This window comes from Anser brachyrhynchus (genome assembly GCF_964034855.1).
Source record: "Anser brachyrhynchus genome assembly, chromosome: 23".
Classification (NCBI taxonomy): Eukaryota; Metazoa; Chordata; class Aves; order Anseriformes; family Anatidae; genus Anser; species Anser brachyrhynchus.
In genome coordinates this window covers 2,239,235-2,253,875 of record NC_137716.1, presented here as the reverse complement: position 1 = coordinate 2,253,875, position 14,641 = coordinate 2,239,235, and the positions used below count along the sequence as shown (strand labels likewise).

At 70.0% G+C, this 14,641-nt stretch overlaps 2 protein-coding genes across 2 annotated transcripts; both read left to right on the top strand.

Moving 5' to 3' along the window:
• Positions 1-257: 257 nt before the first annotated feature.
• Positions 258-5,786, top strand: SHC2 (SHC adaptor protein 2; the record flags this gene model as incomplete). The annotated part of the gene is given in 13 exon segments (XM_080565583.1): positions 258-315; positions 318-931; positions 1,908-1,978; positions 2,296-2,356; positions 2,543-2,662; positions 2,789-2,842; positions 3,022-3,073; positions 3,225-3,351; positions 3,473-3,653; positions 3,736-3,802; positions 3,926-4,087; positions 4,183-4,484; positions 4,568-5,786. Coding segments are annotated over 13 exon segments (1,998 nt in total). The 3' UTR covers positions 4,697-5,786.
• A 4,364-nt stretch (positions 5,787-10,150) lies between these two features.
• On the top strand, positions 10,151-13,640 carry C2CD4C (C2 calcium dependent domain containing 4C; the record flags this gene model as incomplete). Its single annotated transcript, XM_080566524.1, has 1 exon — positions 10,151-13,640. One exon carries the CDS (start codon positions 10,151-10,153, stop codon positions 11,399-11,401), a length of 1,251 nt encoding a protein of 416 aa, XP_080422650.1. The 3' UTR covers positions 11,402-13,640.
• Positions 13,641-14,641: the final 1,001 nt, after the last annotated feature.

The following is a 14,641-nucleotide window of genomic DNA, read 5'->3' as shown; positions in this document are numbered from 1 at the left end:
CCCCAGCACGAAGCCGTGCCTGGGGCTCTGTCGGCCGGCACGGGCGCCCTGGGCCGTGCAGGGAAGAGCCCGGCCGGCCCCAAGCGGGACCGGGCGCGGGGACGACCCCTGCCCGTTTTGGGGGTCCCACCGCGGAGGGGCGCGGGGGGGGGGGGGAACGCGGGGGGGCCCGGAGCGGGGCGGGCGGGGGCTGCAGGGGCGGGCGGGAGGCGGGGATGCTCGGGGGGGCCGGGGGCGGGCGGCGGAGCGCTCGCTCCATGACATCAGCGCTTGGCGGCCCCGGGGGAGCGGGCGGGGGGCGGGCGGCGGCGGCGCGGAGCGGAGCGGGGCGCTCGCCCCGGGCGGCGGCGGCGGCGGCGGCGGCGGAGCGCCGGGCGGTGCGGGGCAGGGCATGCTCCCCGAGCCCAAGTATGACCGGTTCCGCGACGAGCCGCTGAGGGCCGCCCCCATGCCGGCCCCGGCCCCGGTGCCGGTGCCGGTGCCGGCTCCCGCCCCGGGGCTGGCGCAGCCGTGCCCGGCGGCGGGCGAGGAGCCGGAGGCCGGCACCACGTTCTGCATGCTGCTGCCCAGGATGCCCCAGTGGAAGTTCCCCGGCCCCGGCGGCTTCCTCAGCCGCAGCCCCTCGGGCTCCAGCAAGGAGCTCTCCTCGCCGGCCCGGCCGGGGGGCGCCGCGGAGCCCGGGGGGGCCCCGTCCAGCCTGGCGGCGGTGCTGGGCGCCTGCGAGCCCGGCTGCTCGGCGCCCTGCTCGCTGCCGGGGCTGAGCCGGCTGCGCGGCGGGGCCGGGGCCGCCAGGAAGGCGGCGCGGGCGGAGGGGGCCCGGCCGGGCGGCGAGGAGTGGAACCGCAAGGGCAGCTTCATCAGCAAGCCGGCGCAGGGCTGGCTGCACCCCGACGAGCGGGTGCTGGGGCCCGGCGTCTCCTACATCGTCAGGGTAAGTGCCGCCGGCCCCGCTCCGCCCCGGGGGCTCCCGGGAGCCCCCCCTCGCCCCCGGGCACCCAGGGCACGCGTCCCGCGATGCCCGTCCCGGGGGACCCCTGGAGCCCCGCGGTGCCGCTCCCCCGCGGCCGGCGTCCCGCGACCTGGGCGATGCCCGGCGGGACCCCGATGCCCGGCGGGACCCCGTGGCCCGGCCTCCCTCCGGCCTCCCCCCGGCCTCCATCCTCAGCGCGGGGCCCTGGAAACGCTCGGGGGGCCCAGAGGCCTCCGGCAGCCTTGGCTGCAGCTGCAAGCCTGGCTCTGGACCAGGCGCGCTGCACAAGGCTGGGCTGAGGGCAGAGCTGGGGATCCTCCGCCCTTGTCCAGGGCGGCCGCCCCATGGCTCTGCTGAGCCTCAGTTTCCCCCATCCAGAGGCTCAGCTCTGTGGGCACGGGGTGGGACCCTGGCAGCCACCCCCTCCTGTACAAAGCTGCAGGGGGCCGGGGTGATGGGGCAGCGTCGTGGGGGTGCCCTGACCCAGCGGCTCTGCGGAGGGATGCCTGGGCTGGCAGCGGACGCGCCCGCACAGCCCGCGGCCCCTTCTGCCGTCACGTAGCAGCCCCGTCACGCTGCCCGCACTGTCTGGCATGGCTTGTGAAGGATGACACGGGGCCGGGTCAGGCTGGGGGCTTTCCAGGCCAGGGGGGGCCTGCCCCGGGACATGGCTGCCATCAGCCCCTGTCGGGGCGGTTGGAGCCCTGGCACCCGGATGAGTTTGCTGGGTCTCAGCGTGGGGTCTGGGCACGCAGTGTGGCAGCTGGACGTTTTGGGGTGGGGGGCGAAACGGCGCTGTGCATGAGAACCCTGGGGCTGGGGCCGACGGGGGCCTTGTCCCTGGCTCCCAGCTCCTCTGCTCTCCTCTCCCTCGCCTGCACGGGGCTGGTGACGGCAGCCAGAGACTGCCCTGACCTCCCTCCCTCCCTCCCTGCAGTACATGGGGTGCATCGAGGTGCTACGCTCCATGAGGTCCCTCGACTTCAATACCCGGACACAGGTCACCAGGTGGGGCCCCGCTGCTGCCCCCGCCCGGGCCCTGTGGAGACAGGGGGACTGGGCCGAGGCTGGGGGGCCCTGCATGCCTCACGCTGGGCCAGGGGCAGCGATGCGGCAAAGGGCTCTGCCGCAGATCGATGGGCGGAAAGAGGAGAAGGGAGGTGGCCCCAGCTGGGAGGACGAACCGACAGCCCCATGACACCAGGGGAGGCTGGGGGATGCTGCAGGAGCCTGGGACTGGTGGTCCCCAGAGCTGTGGGGAGGGGAGGCAGCTGGGAAGGGGCTGGGGTCTGCAGCGGTAACGCTGCGGGACTCGGGGCTTGCAGGGAAGCCATCAACAGACTGTACGAGGCAGTGCCGGGCGTGAAGGGCATCTGGAAGAAGAAGGTGAGTCTCCTCCCGGGCCCATCCTTCTCTGCTCCCCCAGGGCCAGGGCTGCGGGCAGGGTGCTGGGCTGCTGGCTCTGATCGCAGCGCAGAGCCTGGGGTCTCTCGGGCACCCCCTCTGCCTCCTCCACCCCGGGAAGCCTGGTCCTGGGGGGCTGCATTGCCCCCACCCTCCTCTCCCCCGCAGGCTCCCAACAAAGCCCTCTTCTCCATCCTGGGCAAGAGCAACCTCCGCTTCGCAGGCATGAGCATCGCCGTCAACATCTCCGTTGATGGCCTGAACCTCATGATCCCCACCACGCGCCAGGTGAGAGCCGGGCACAGGGGACGCGGCCTCCGGCCCCATCCCAGCCCTCTGCCTCCAGCCTCAGCTCCTGCTGCCCGGCGGGGGCAGGCAGCCCCCCCAGTAACCCCACGGCGGCCGTGCCCACAGATCATTGCCAACCACCACATGCAGTCCATCTCCTTCGCCTCCGGCGGGGACACGGTGAGGCTCTCTTGCCACAGCCCCCCTCGGCTCCCTGCTTGGGGAGCGGGGACATGGGGCTGCCCTGAGCCGAAACGGGGGGGCAACCCGGTCCGTGGGGCTGAGGCCCCCCGGTAGCCCTGGCCCCACTCGCCATGCAGCAAGGGGGCGCAGGCCCTGAGCACCCTCTGTGCCCCCAGGACACCACGGACTACGTTGCCTACGTCGCCAAGGACCCCATCAACCAGAGAGGTGACGCTGGCCCCTGGGGCATGGAGGAGGGATGAGCTGGGCTGGGGGCGGTGTCCCTCAGTGGGGGGTGAGGGGCAGCTTGGGGCTATCCGAGGAGCTGCTGGGGGCACGGGAGAAGCCTCAATCCGTCCATCCGTCCGTCTGTCCGCAGCTTGCCACATCCTGGAGTGCTGCGACGGGCTGGCACAGAGCGTCATCAACACGGTGGGACAGGCCTTCGAGCTGCGCTTCAAGCAGTACCTGCACAGCCCCCCCAAGGTGGTGGTGCCCCCAGACAGGTAGGGCTGTGGCTGGCCTGGGCGCCGGGGCCGGTCTGGGCGTCCCCGTCCTTGCCAGGAGCGGGGCCGGGCTGGGCAGGGTGTCCCCAAGCTGCCTCTGCTCCCGCCACGTCCTGTGCAGGGTGCTGGGGATGGAGGAGTCGGCGTGGGGGGAGGACGACGAGGCGGGTGAGCACGACTACTACAACAGCATCCCGGGCAAGGAGCCACCCCCGGGGGGGCTCATCGACTCCCGGCTCCGGCACAGCACGCTCCTGGGCCATGTCCGCGTCCAGCCCCCCAGCTCCAGCCCTGCCAGCCAGGTGAGCCTCGGGGCCGCTGCCGGCCCTGCGGTGAGGGGCCGGGGGTGGCCCCCCCGATGCCCTCGCTGTCTCCTCTCCCCAGGGCGGTTTAGCACCCAGGAGAGAGCAGAGCAGCCAGCCGGGACCGGCCTGGGACCTGGAGAGCCAGGGTGGGTACCGCCGCGGGGGGCTGTGGCCGCAGGAGGGTGCTGGGGACGTCGGGGCAGGCGGGGTCCCGTGGGGGCTGCGGAGGGGACCCTGCTGTGCCCGGCGGTGATGCCCGGTCCCCACAGGCCAGCCCTGCGACGGGTACCTGCAGGCGGACGGGCACCCCCTGGGGCCGCGGGACTACGAGGAGCACATGTACGTGAACACACAGAGCCTGGACACGCGGGAGCCAGACACCGCTTGCAGAGCACTGGAGGAGAGTCCCAAAAAGGACCTCTTTGATATGAGTAAGCTGGCGGGCTGGGGCCGGGCGCCGTGCTGGGGCCTGGCATCATGTCCCAGAGTGGTGACGGCCCCGACGGCCCCATCCTGGCTCCTGCAGGGCCTTTTGAAGACGCCCTGAAGCTCCACGAGTGCATAGCAGGGGGCGGCAGCAGCCCCCCGATTGAGGACCAGTGGCCGAGCCCCCCCACGCGGAAAGCTCCCATCGCCCCCACGGAGGAGCAGCTGAGGCGGGAGCCGTGGTACCACGGGAAGATGAGCCGGCGGGACGCCGAGAAGCTCCTGCAGATGGACGGGGATTTCCTGGTGCGGGACAGCATCACCAACCCGGGGCAGTACGTCCTGACGGGCATGCACTGCGGGCAGCCCAAGCACCTGCTGCTGGTGGATCCCGAGGGCGTGGTAAGGGCAGGGGGACCGGGACGGGGGCGATGGGGTGGGGGGCAGCTGCCCGGGGCTTCAGGGCTGCTCTGCCCCGGCCCCAGGTGAGGACCAAGGACGTGCTCTTTGAGAGCATCAGCCACCTCATCAGCCACCACCGGCAGAACGAGCAGCCCATCGTGGCCGCAGAGAGTGAGCTGCACCTCCGCCAGGTTGTCCGCAGGAAGCAGTGATGCTGGGGGGTACGTGAGCCCTCGGCCCGGCCCCCTGGCGCCAGACTCGTCCCAGCCCGGGGCAAAGCCAAGGCTCTTCTGCACCCCCTCCTCTGCTCGTGCCTGTCTTCAGGGGCCTCGTGGTGCCCACCTCCCAGGGCCCCGCTGTCCTGCCCTCGTCCCCCCGTCCCCGCCACCTCCCCTCCATCATCCGCACGGGGCCCCTTGCCCCGCGGACACCCGGACATTTATTGCGCTCAGCGGCTGGGGACAGCGCAGGGACGTGCTGGGGTGAAGCAGTCGGTTCTGCCCAGGGGACTGCCCCGGCCCTGGGCCAGGCAGTGCCAGCCCTGCCCTGCCCACGTGCCCCCCGCCCCTGACACCCCCAGCCCAGCGCCCCGCAGCTGGCGGCGTCCTGGCGCAAGGGACGTGGAGCAAAGGGGGGTGGCTGCTGCTGGGAGCCTCGTCCCTGGGCTCCTGGGGTGAGATGGGGCGAGCAGGCTGTGTGTGTGTGTGTGTGTGCATGCGTGCACGTGTGTGTGAGCGTGTGCACGTGTGTGTGAGCGTGTGCATGTGTGTGTGCACGTGTGTGTGTGCACGTGTGTGTGTGTGCATGCAGGTATGCGAGGGGCTGCTGGGGCAGTGGCCCCCGCGCGGAGAGCAATGCCTCTCGCCAGCACTGCTGCTCAGGACCCAAGTCCTGCCTCGGTCCCCACTCTGCCAGGACATTGGGGTGCCCCCACCCGTCGGGACTGTGTCCCTGTTGGGCTCTGCCTGGCGGGGCTGGGCACAAGCACCTCTTGGAGCCGGCGCTGCTGGATTTTCCTGTGGGTCTCACGCTTCCAGTCGCCTTCTCACCAGGAGCGGCCATGCCGCAGCACCCACAGAGCCCCTGCAGCCCTGCACAGCCCCCGGGGGGGGCAGGACCGAGTTGCTGCGGGGCAGAGCCGAGCCTGAGATGCTGGGGTGGCGGGGGGAGAGGCGGCCCCAGCCCTGGGACCCCCCAGGTGGGGCTTTGGCAGGTTTTTATGGCATTCACGGTCCCTCCTCTGGCGTCTCTGGGGTTTGTTGTTTGGGATAAGTTCCTAATTAAACCTGGAAATGAGCAAGGCCCCGGCTGTTCGTGCTGCCCCCAGGCACAGAGCTGGCAGGGGACGGGGCTGCAGGATGCTGGCTCCTGTGCCCAGCAGGGACAGAGACGGGGACACAGCGGGTGCCAGGGCAGCTCCTCCATCACCGCCAGCTCCCGGCCGGTCGCACCTCGGTGGCCGCACCCTGCACCCACGAGCCACCCGCGGGCACGCGTTGCCTCCGAGCCCCGGGGTGTGCTTCCAGGGCTGGGGTGTGGGGGTGGGGGATCCTGGGGGGCTGAGCTGCCTGGGGAGGCCTCGCAGCAGCCCTGAGCCGCCGCTCACCAGCCGCTGATGACCCCCCGGCAGTCAGGGCCTGACCACAGCTCCCGGCTGCGCCGTGTGGCTGGGAGATAAAAAGGCTTTTGACTGGGATTGGCAAAGGCACCAGGAGCCCTGCTGGAGCCCAAGGGCTGCGGGAGGCACGAGAGGCTTTCGGAGCCAGTGGCAGGGCAGGGCTGCCGGGGGGGTCGGGTCCCCCACAGCCACGGAGTCCCAGCCCCGGTGGGGCTCTGGCCGCAAACCCTGGGCACAGCGGGGCCGCAGCGGGCTCCCAGCTGAGCTCTGGGCCGGCTCCAGCACCGACGTCCACGGGGCCCCAGCGGGCGCCTCCGCTCGCTCTGCCCAGCGCTGGAGCTGGTGGCCCCAGGGGAGCGGGGTCACCCCTCGGGGGACGTCCTCCGGCTGAGGGGCCGGCTGGGTGCTGGGTGAGTCAATGGATAAAGTCAGCACCTAAATAAAGCCTGGTAATGAATGTGTAATTTTCCATTGATAGTCGAATATCTACAGGGACGCAGCGCTTCCATCTCGGCTGCTATTTTTTGTCATGTAGTAATGCGTCTGCAAAGATAATTGCACTGTTCCCTCAATAGCAGAGGCAGGAAAAGGCAGCGAGAGCCCCTGCTTGCTTCTCTGCTGCGAAGAACAAGCCTGCGCCTCGCACCAGCTGCCGCCGCTCCGCACCCGGCCTTTCGGCTACCAGAGGGGCTGTGAGGAGGCACTGGCAGGGCTGGCACGGTGTTTTGGGGGGTATTTACCCACCTTGATGGAGTTTGTCCAGACCGATCACCGCACCGCAGGCGGTGCACGGCCCCCCGAGGCCCCCAGCCCCGGCACAGAGGCAGTACCCGCGGTGTGGGGAGGTGGGCTGGGAGCCACGCAGCGGCAGTGCTCTTGAAACAGAAAACAATTAAGTATGAGGCCTTTATTGAGTTACGTATGGACATGAATAATGCAATTGGAGCACCAGTTCCCGGGAGGGCCGCAGCTGAAATTGAATTTCTTTCTGTGCGCTCTGCACCCTCGGAGCAGCCCCGCTGCTGGGCTGGGCCGGGGGGGCCGGGGCCTTGCTGCTGTCCCTGGGGGCTCCCCGCAGCTGGGGGGGGGACACGGGGCTCTGCTTCCCAGCCTCCAGCAGATGGTAGCACACTGTCGGCTCCGCCAGGCGCGTCCCCAGCCCTGTCTGTCCCCAGCCCCTGCCGCTGTCCCCAGCCGGGCATCCCTCACCCGCTGCGCCGTGCCCAGGCCTTGCTGGATGCCGCTCGCCTCCAGCACCCTCCAGCCCTGCCCGAGGGACCCCCGCCCGCCTCACCAACCCTCGCCTCTCCCTGCGACCCCCGTCACGCTGCTCGGGGAAGGCAGCTCTGGAACCCGAGATGGGACCCCGCGGCTCCCCCACCGCCTGCAGCCGCAGGGAGCCGCATTGTTCCAGCGCCACGGAGGAGGCAGGAGGGGAAAGGGTCCCTGTCCAGCCTTGCTCTGCGCAGTGCTGCCTGGCGGTCCGGAGCTTGCTTTGGAGGCACTGGAAAATTGTTTTCTCCTGGCCTGCAAGCGTTTGTTCTCTGCCCACTTCTGGTCGTGGGCTGGCACCTCCCTCTGTGCACAGTGGCTGTGGCACCGCAGCGCTGGAAGCGAGCGCTGGTCCCGAGCCCTGTACCAGAGCAGGGCTGGCTGCCAGCACGGGTGCCCAGGCACAGCTCACATCCCCGCCGCGTGCCCCGGCGCCAGCTCCTGCCGTGCGCACAGGGCCCTCCCGCTGCCCCTCCGCTGAGACCCGGGGCGCTTGAGCTCTCCGTGGCTTTGCCCATCGCTGCTGCCCTGCTCTTGCCCCAGCCCCGCACCAGGACCAGGTGAGCTCAGCGCAGCAGCTCAGCACCCTGCTTCCCCTCCGCACCCCAGGGACCTCTGGCCCCGAGCCAAGTGTGCGGGCAGGGCTGGCCCAGCTCCAGCGCTCTTTGTTATCTCCGGGGAACTCAACCATTTCTGCACCTTATTTACCTCCTGTTGCACATGGGTGGAGTAAAGGTAAACACCAGCCTTTGTTCACCATCTCCCTTTCCCTTGAGCTTCCTCATCCTCTCCCTGTCTTTCTCCACCCTCTGCTCCCCAGCCAGACCCTGGACTGGACGCCGTGCAGTGCCAACCCCTGGTCCAGCCGTAACGCTGCCGCCCCCCCTCCTCAGTGAGATGTCTCAGCCCAGCCCCGCTCCTGCACCCCCACACCCTGCTTGCCACATCCCTGCGGCTTCTCCCAGATTTGTGCCGAGCTCCCCATCCTCAGGTGAAGGCCTGCGCTTTGCCAGCGCCACTGCTCCCCACCGGGCAGGGCGATGCCCCGAGGAGCCCTGAAGCTGCGGTGCCTGCCCTGCAGGGAGCACCCCCGGGGTGCTGGGAGAGGCCTCGCATGGGGGCGGAGGGCCCAGCAGAGACACCGGGCAGTGCAGAAAGCGGAGAACAGCCAGGGAGGGGACGGCTGTTCTCCCAGCCCCGGGGCACCTTCTCCCTCCCTGCCTCTCCCAGGCGCAGCCAGAGCAGGCTGCCGGCCCTTGCTGGGCTCGGCGCATCCTTCTCTTTTCATCAGCTCGGAGGCAGGATGCGGAGGGAGCCGAGACCTCCCACCTCTCGCACAGTGCTTGGCTGCAGCAACCTGCACTGAGTGAGATCACCAAGCCGGGCCTTCGTTTCTGGTGATTACATCGAGCCCTTTGCTGCCGTGGGCTGTTCGCGAGGAGAACGGAGCCTTCCCCGCAGCCTGGCGGCACCCCGGGGCAGGCAGCCGGGAGGAACAAACGCTGTCCCCGTCCTGCCTGGAGCACCGCCGTCCCCAAGGCTGTAAATCCACGGGGTGCCCGTTCTGGGGCTGGTCACCGTGGTCTGAAGGTCGCCCGCCCGCTCGGCTGCTCTGGGCCCGCAGCGATGCTCCCTGCCTCCCCTGACGTTTCTGTCGCCCCCGGCGCCCCCAGCACCACCAGGCCGCGTCCTGCCCAGCGCCCCCCCGCCAGGTGTCAGCCAAACGCGAGCGGTGCGGCGCTGCCTGCCCTGCGCCTCCCCCCACGGCATTGAAGCACTTGATGCTCTCAGCGGGTCCTTGAGCTCTGAGCTCCCTGGAGAGCTCTTGGCTTTGTTCGGCGCTTTGAGGAGCTCGAGAGCTCGGGGGGGGAGCGCGCGGCGCCGCCGGGGGGCTCCGTCCGCGGGGGGCTCCTGGCTCGGCCCAGGGCGGAGGGGAGCCGGGGGCACGGCGGGGCTGCTGCGCTCCGGTCCCGGCGCTGCTGCCGGGGGGTTCCGGGGGTCCCGCCCCGGTCCCGACGTCCCCGCGGGCACACGGCGAGAGGGTCCCGGCGGCCGGGCCGCTGGGGGTCCCGCTCCCCGGACCGGAGGCGGCCGGGGGCCGGAGTGGGGACCGTTCCCGGGGCGGCGGACGGGGGTCGGCCCCGCCGCCCGCCCCCTGCGGGCTGACCCCTGCCCGCCGCGGCCCCGCGCAGCGGCCCGGGGGGGCCCGGCGCGGCGCGGGGAAAAGCGGGGGCGCCGCGCTCGGAGGAATACGGCGGCGGCGCGGCGGGGAGCGCGGGGCCGCCCCGGCCCTATAAAAGCGCGTCCGCGCCCGGCGGGCTGCGGCGGCGGCGGCGGCTCCGGTCCAGGTGCGGCGGCTCCGGTAACGGTGAACGGCAACTTCCCGGTGGGGCGGGTGTCCCGTCCCGTCCCGTCCCGTCCCGTCCCGTCCCGTCCCGTCCCGTCCCGGCGGCTCCGCCGTGCGCTGCGGGGTCCGGCGGGTCCCGGTGCGTCCCGGTGCCCGTCGGCGCGGCGGCTCCCTCCCCATCCCCGTCCCCACCCCCGGGCTGCCGGGCGCCGGGCGCGGTGTTCCGCGGCGCGGCCGGTTCCCCCCCGGCCCTCTCGTCCCCGTTCCTCCCCTGGGACTGGCGGGTCCCGGTGCCCCCGGTGCGGCCGGATCCTTCCCCAGCCTCGTCCCCGGCGCGCACCGGGCTGGCGGCTCCCGGCGTGCCGGTGCCCGGCCCCCGGTGACGGCGCTTCCCATCGGGTCTCTTCCAGCCCCGCACCCGGCGGCGACATGTGGCTCCTGGAGCGGCTGCGCGGCGTGGCGGAGAACGGCGGCTCCCGGGGCGCGGGGCCCGAGGAGTCCCCGCGGGGTTCCCGCTACAGCAACGTCCTCACCCCCGACAAGATCCCCGACTTCTTCATCCCGCCCAAGCTGAGCGCGGCGCCTGCTGAGGCCGAGGGCTCCGAGCCCCCTGCGCCGCCAGCCCTGGGTCCCTCCGCCTCAGAGCAGGACCTGGCGGGACGCAAGCCCCCGCGCAGCCCCCGGCCGCCCAGCCGGCCCCGGCCGAAGGCGACCGGCCGGCACATCATCCAGATCGAGAGCGCCGAGGACTGGACGGCTGAGGGGGGCTTCGGCACCAACGCGGACCCGCAGGCGCAGACGGCCATGTCGCTGCCCTACGTGCCCAAGGCGCAGACCTCCTACGGCTTCGCCACGCTGGTGGAGAGCCCCCACACGCGGCGCAAAGAATCGCTCTTCCACAGTGAGCACAGCAGCCTCTGCCCCTCGCCGGCCACCTCCCCCAGCGCCCAGCGCAGGGCCAAGCTCAATGGTGAGAGCGGGTCCCGGGCGCCCGCCGACCTGGGGGCAGCCCTCATGCACCCCGGCCGCTACTTCAGCGGCGGCGAGAGCGACACGTGCTCCTCGGCCGAGTCCTCGCCCTTTGGCTCCCCGCTGCTCTCCCGCTCCGTCTCCCTGCTGAAGATCTTCAGCCAGGAGAGCCAGTCCAAGGTCATCAAGCTGAAGCACTCGGTGGCCCGCAACAGCTCGCTGTCCACCGACGACAGCTCCGCCGACACCAGCCCCAGCGCCCAGCGCCGTGCCAGGAGCGCCCCGGCAGGGGGGCAGCCGCCGGCAGCCCCAGACCTGCCGCAGGGCCGACACCGCGAGCACAGCCTGCGCCTCAGCCGGGGCGGCAGCCTGCGCCTGGCCGCCGACTACGACCCCTCCAACGCCCGGCTCCGCGTGCGGCTCGTCTCCGCCGAGGACCTCTACGATGCCCTGGTCGACGTGCGCAGCATCAACTGCTGCGTCTCGCTGTGCCTCAACCCCGGGAAGCTGCAGAAGCAGCGCAGCACCATCGTCAAGAACAGCCGCAACCCCAGCTTCAACGAGGACTTCTTCTTCGATGGGCTGGGCCCTGGCCATGTCAGGAAGCTGTCCCTGAAGCTGAAGGTGGTCAACAAGGGCAGCAGCCTGAAGCGGGACACGCTGCTGGGGGAGAAGGAGCTCCCGCTCACCACCCTCCTGGCCGGCCTGTAGGCAGCCCCGGAGGGAGCTCGCCCATGGGGCTGGGGCGTGGGAGGGCTGGGGCCAGCACTGGCCCCTCTGGAGGAGGGTTCAGAGGGGCCCCCCCAGAGGAGGGCCGGGGTCGTGGCGGGTCTCGGGTACGGAGGGCCGGGTCCCCGGGAGCGGTCCCACCATGGGGCGCTGCCAGCGTCAGCCCTCCCGCGGCAGCCGCAGCCTCTCCCCTCTGTCCCCTCCCAGCTGCGCGCCCGGGGCTGCGGCTCCTGGTGCCCAGCGGGAGCCACCGGCCCTGTCCCCGTCGGGAAGAATGGATGTCACCTGCTGGGCTCTTCCCTGCCTGGGTTCTGCGGTCTCCAGCTGGCCAGCACGCAGGTTGGAGGTGGGTAGATCCCTGTAGCGTACTCATTGCCACTTCCCTCAGCTCCCAGAGCGAGGTGATGGCGTGGATCTCGACTTTAATTTAAAAGTCAAGTTTGTAGTCTTGGAGACTGCAGGGAAAATACTGCAGAGGTGACCCAAGAACCAGTCTGGGGGCCCTGGGAGGCAGCCCAGGGGCTGACTGGGGCCCGTGGTCTTTCTGAGCCTTTCCTGGCCCCTTCCCGGGCCTGCGCAGGGCACGCGGGTTGTCTCTGCCCAACACCCGCAGCCTCAGGGGATGCCTCCCTGCCTTGAGCGATGCCGTCCGCTGCTGACCCCCCCGTGGGTGACAGCTCCAGGAGCTTTAGGGGCATTTGGGTCTGCCCAAACCCAGGCAGGGGCTGCCAGGGGCTGGCGCTGCTGGGGGGGGGGGGTCCCAGCACCCCCCACCCCGGGCACACGGGTGGGCACGGGTACCGGGTCGGTGTCCCAGCAGACGCTGAGCACCGGTGTCTGTGCACCCGGGTGGCACTGGGGAAGGGCGGCAGGCGGAGGCACAGGCTCCCTTCTCCTTTGCTGCCCACCCACCTGCGGGTGCTTGGGGGCTTGTGAGTGTCTGCACCCCCCCGGCAGGGGGAGATGCAGCCCTGGGGGGACCCAAAAGGGTCCGTGCTGGCTCTGCAGCTCTCCCTGGGGGAGTGGGCGCCCCCACCGCTGCCCCCACCCCGTCCTGTCCCACCCAGCCGGAGACACTGGGAGGGGGAAAGGCAGGTTGGGGTTTCTGCGGGTGGGTAAAACAGCCACCTCGTTGTTGTTGGTGTGGTGTTGCCTATCGCATTGGGTCCCTGCATGTTTTCGTGGAAGGGAGCAGAAATAGCAGCGCTCCTCTGCCCCGTCCCAGCACGCGTGGACACACGCACACATGTGTCCCTCTGTGTTAACCTCTGTCGGTGGCGGTTGATGTTCCTTCCTTGTCCTTTGCAGCAGATGGCAGATTTCAGTGTTGGCTATTTATATCTGAGGCTGATCTTTCCCAGCGTGTTTTACTTCTGTCTGTAAATATGTTCCAGGTACGCGAGGCATGGTTCTGATAGCGTGATGTTTGCATGTCGGGGGGATTTGGGGTGACCGTGGCTGTTTATCGAGCTTGTGGATGAAAACAAACCGTGCAGGACGTGAGGAGCAGGAGCAGTCCTGTCGCAGGGGATTTCCCACCTGCTGCTTCCTACCCCAGCGCCGCCCAAGGGGCGCCTGCCCCCACCCTCCCTCCTGCCCCGCGGGGCCTGGGCTCAGCCGGGGGGCGAGCAGGGGGCTGTGAGGGCTGGGATGGGACCTGGGGGGAACCTCCTGCACCGGGGCCGGTGGGGACCCCAGGGCACCGTGAGGCACTGCTGGGGGCACGGGGCACCCGGGGGCTGGGGACAGGACCAGTGCGAAGGTTTTGGTGCCCATGAAGGGCCGGGGGGTGCCACAGCCCCCCCCTCGGCAGAGCTGTGCTGTGGGCCTTTGGCTCTGGGGAGGGGGGAGGCTGAGAGCAGGGCCCAGGACTGCTCCTCGGCTTGGGGCTGGCCCCAGGGGGAGACCCAAGGGCCCGGTGGCTGGTGCCATCCCCCTTGCCTGTCCCGGGGCTGCCTCGCCAGAGCCAGCGGAGCGTGGTGCTGAGCCCCGGGGTGCGCCGCGCATTGCCGTGCCAGGTGGGTGGATGTGGGGCCGGGAGTGTGGCACGGCGGGGTCCTTCCTCCCTGTAGCTCTTTTCTAATGTTCCTGCTTTGATATTTCTGTGGCTGGATTTAATGACGCATTTTCTGGAGTGAAAAAAAATATATTAATACCTGAATGGAATGTTTGTTTACAGATGACTTCCCCTTTTTAGTGCAATAAAGGTATTTCTAAGCCAGATGCGGGTGGTACCCCAGCTCCTGGTGTTCCCTTGCTTTCCATGTTTGCAGCTGCTGGGCGGTTCCAGGGCTGAGCCGCCGGCACCACCTCGGGCCCGTGCCAGGCCCCCGGTGACGGGGAGCGGTGGGGAAGCAGGGCAGGGCCCCGGCAGTGCCCCAGCCGTGCAGCAGCGACCTCTCCTTGTGACGCTGCCGCTCCCCACCAGCTCTGCCCTGTGGAGCCGCAGGTGCTTTGGGGACCCCCCAACATGCCTGGGCAGCAGCGGGAGCAGTCCCGCAGGGAGGATGTGGCGGTGGGGAGCCCCCACTCTTGTCCCCACCCGTGCCATGGGGGTGCCGATGGCAGTATCACGGGGGCAGCCACTTCTCTCCCCGCGGCCGTGCCTCCCCCCGAGCCCCTCGGCCTGGGCTGGGCACGCAGCACTGTTTCGCTGGGGCTGTCCCGGCACCAGCCCCATGGCAGCGCCGAGGTGCAAGCCCCCGTGCCGGGCTCGTGGCTCCGCAGCCCTGCTCTGTGTCCTTCACAGCGCAGCCCCCAGCCCCTTCCCCGCCCTGCGCCGGGGCTGCCCCTCGGGGAGCCCCCCGCCCAGCCGCGTGTGCCCAGCAGACTTTCCTGCTTATTTTTTCCCCTGCCTTCCATCTCCGAATCTGCTTTTAACCAGAGGCCGTGAGAGAAAAGAGGGAGGTTTGTCTGTTACCTAAATGCCATTTTTCTAATTTCCACCATTCTAATAATTTGTCATTTTTAGTAGAAATAAAGAATAGGAGCACTACACAGATCCGCCCTCTCTCCTCCGGCCCCCACAGAGCAGAGAAAGCAGCACGGCAAGAGCATGGCAGGTGCCAGGAAATTTAAGTAGTTCTTTTTCTAGAGGTGTAAAAGCTACAGCAGTCAGCAATAAAAGGCGGCTGATTAAGTTAGTCTGAGCTAGATGTGGATGGGTCAGCCTCAAAACACCAGAAATCCTGGAAAGTATTCAACATGCAAAGCAAACAGTCA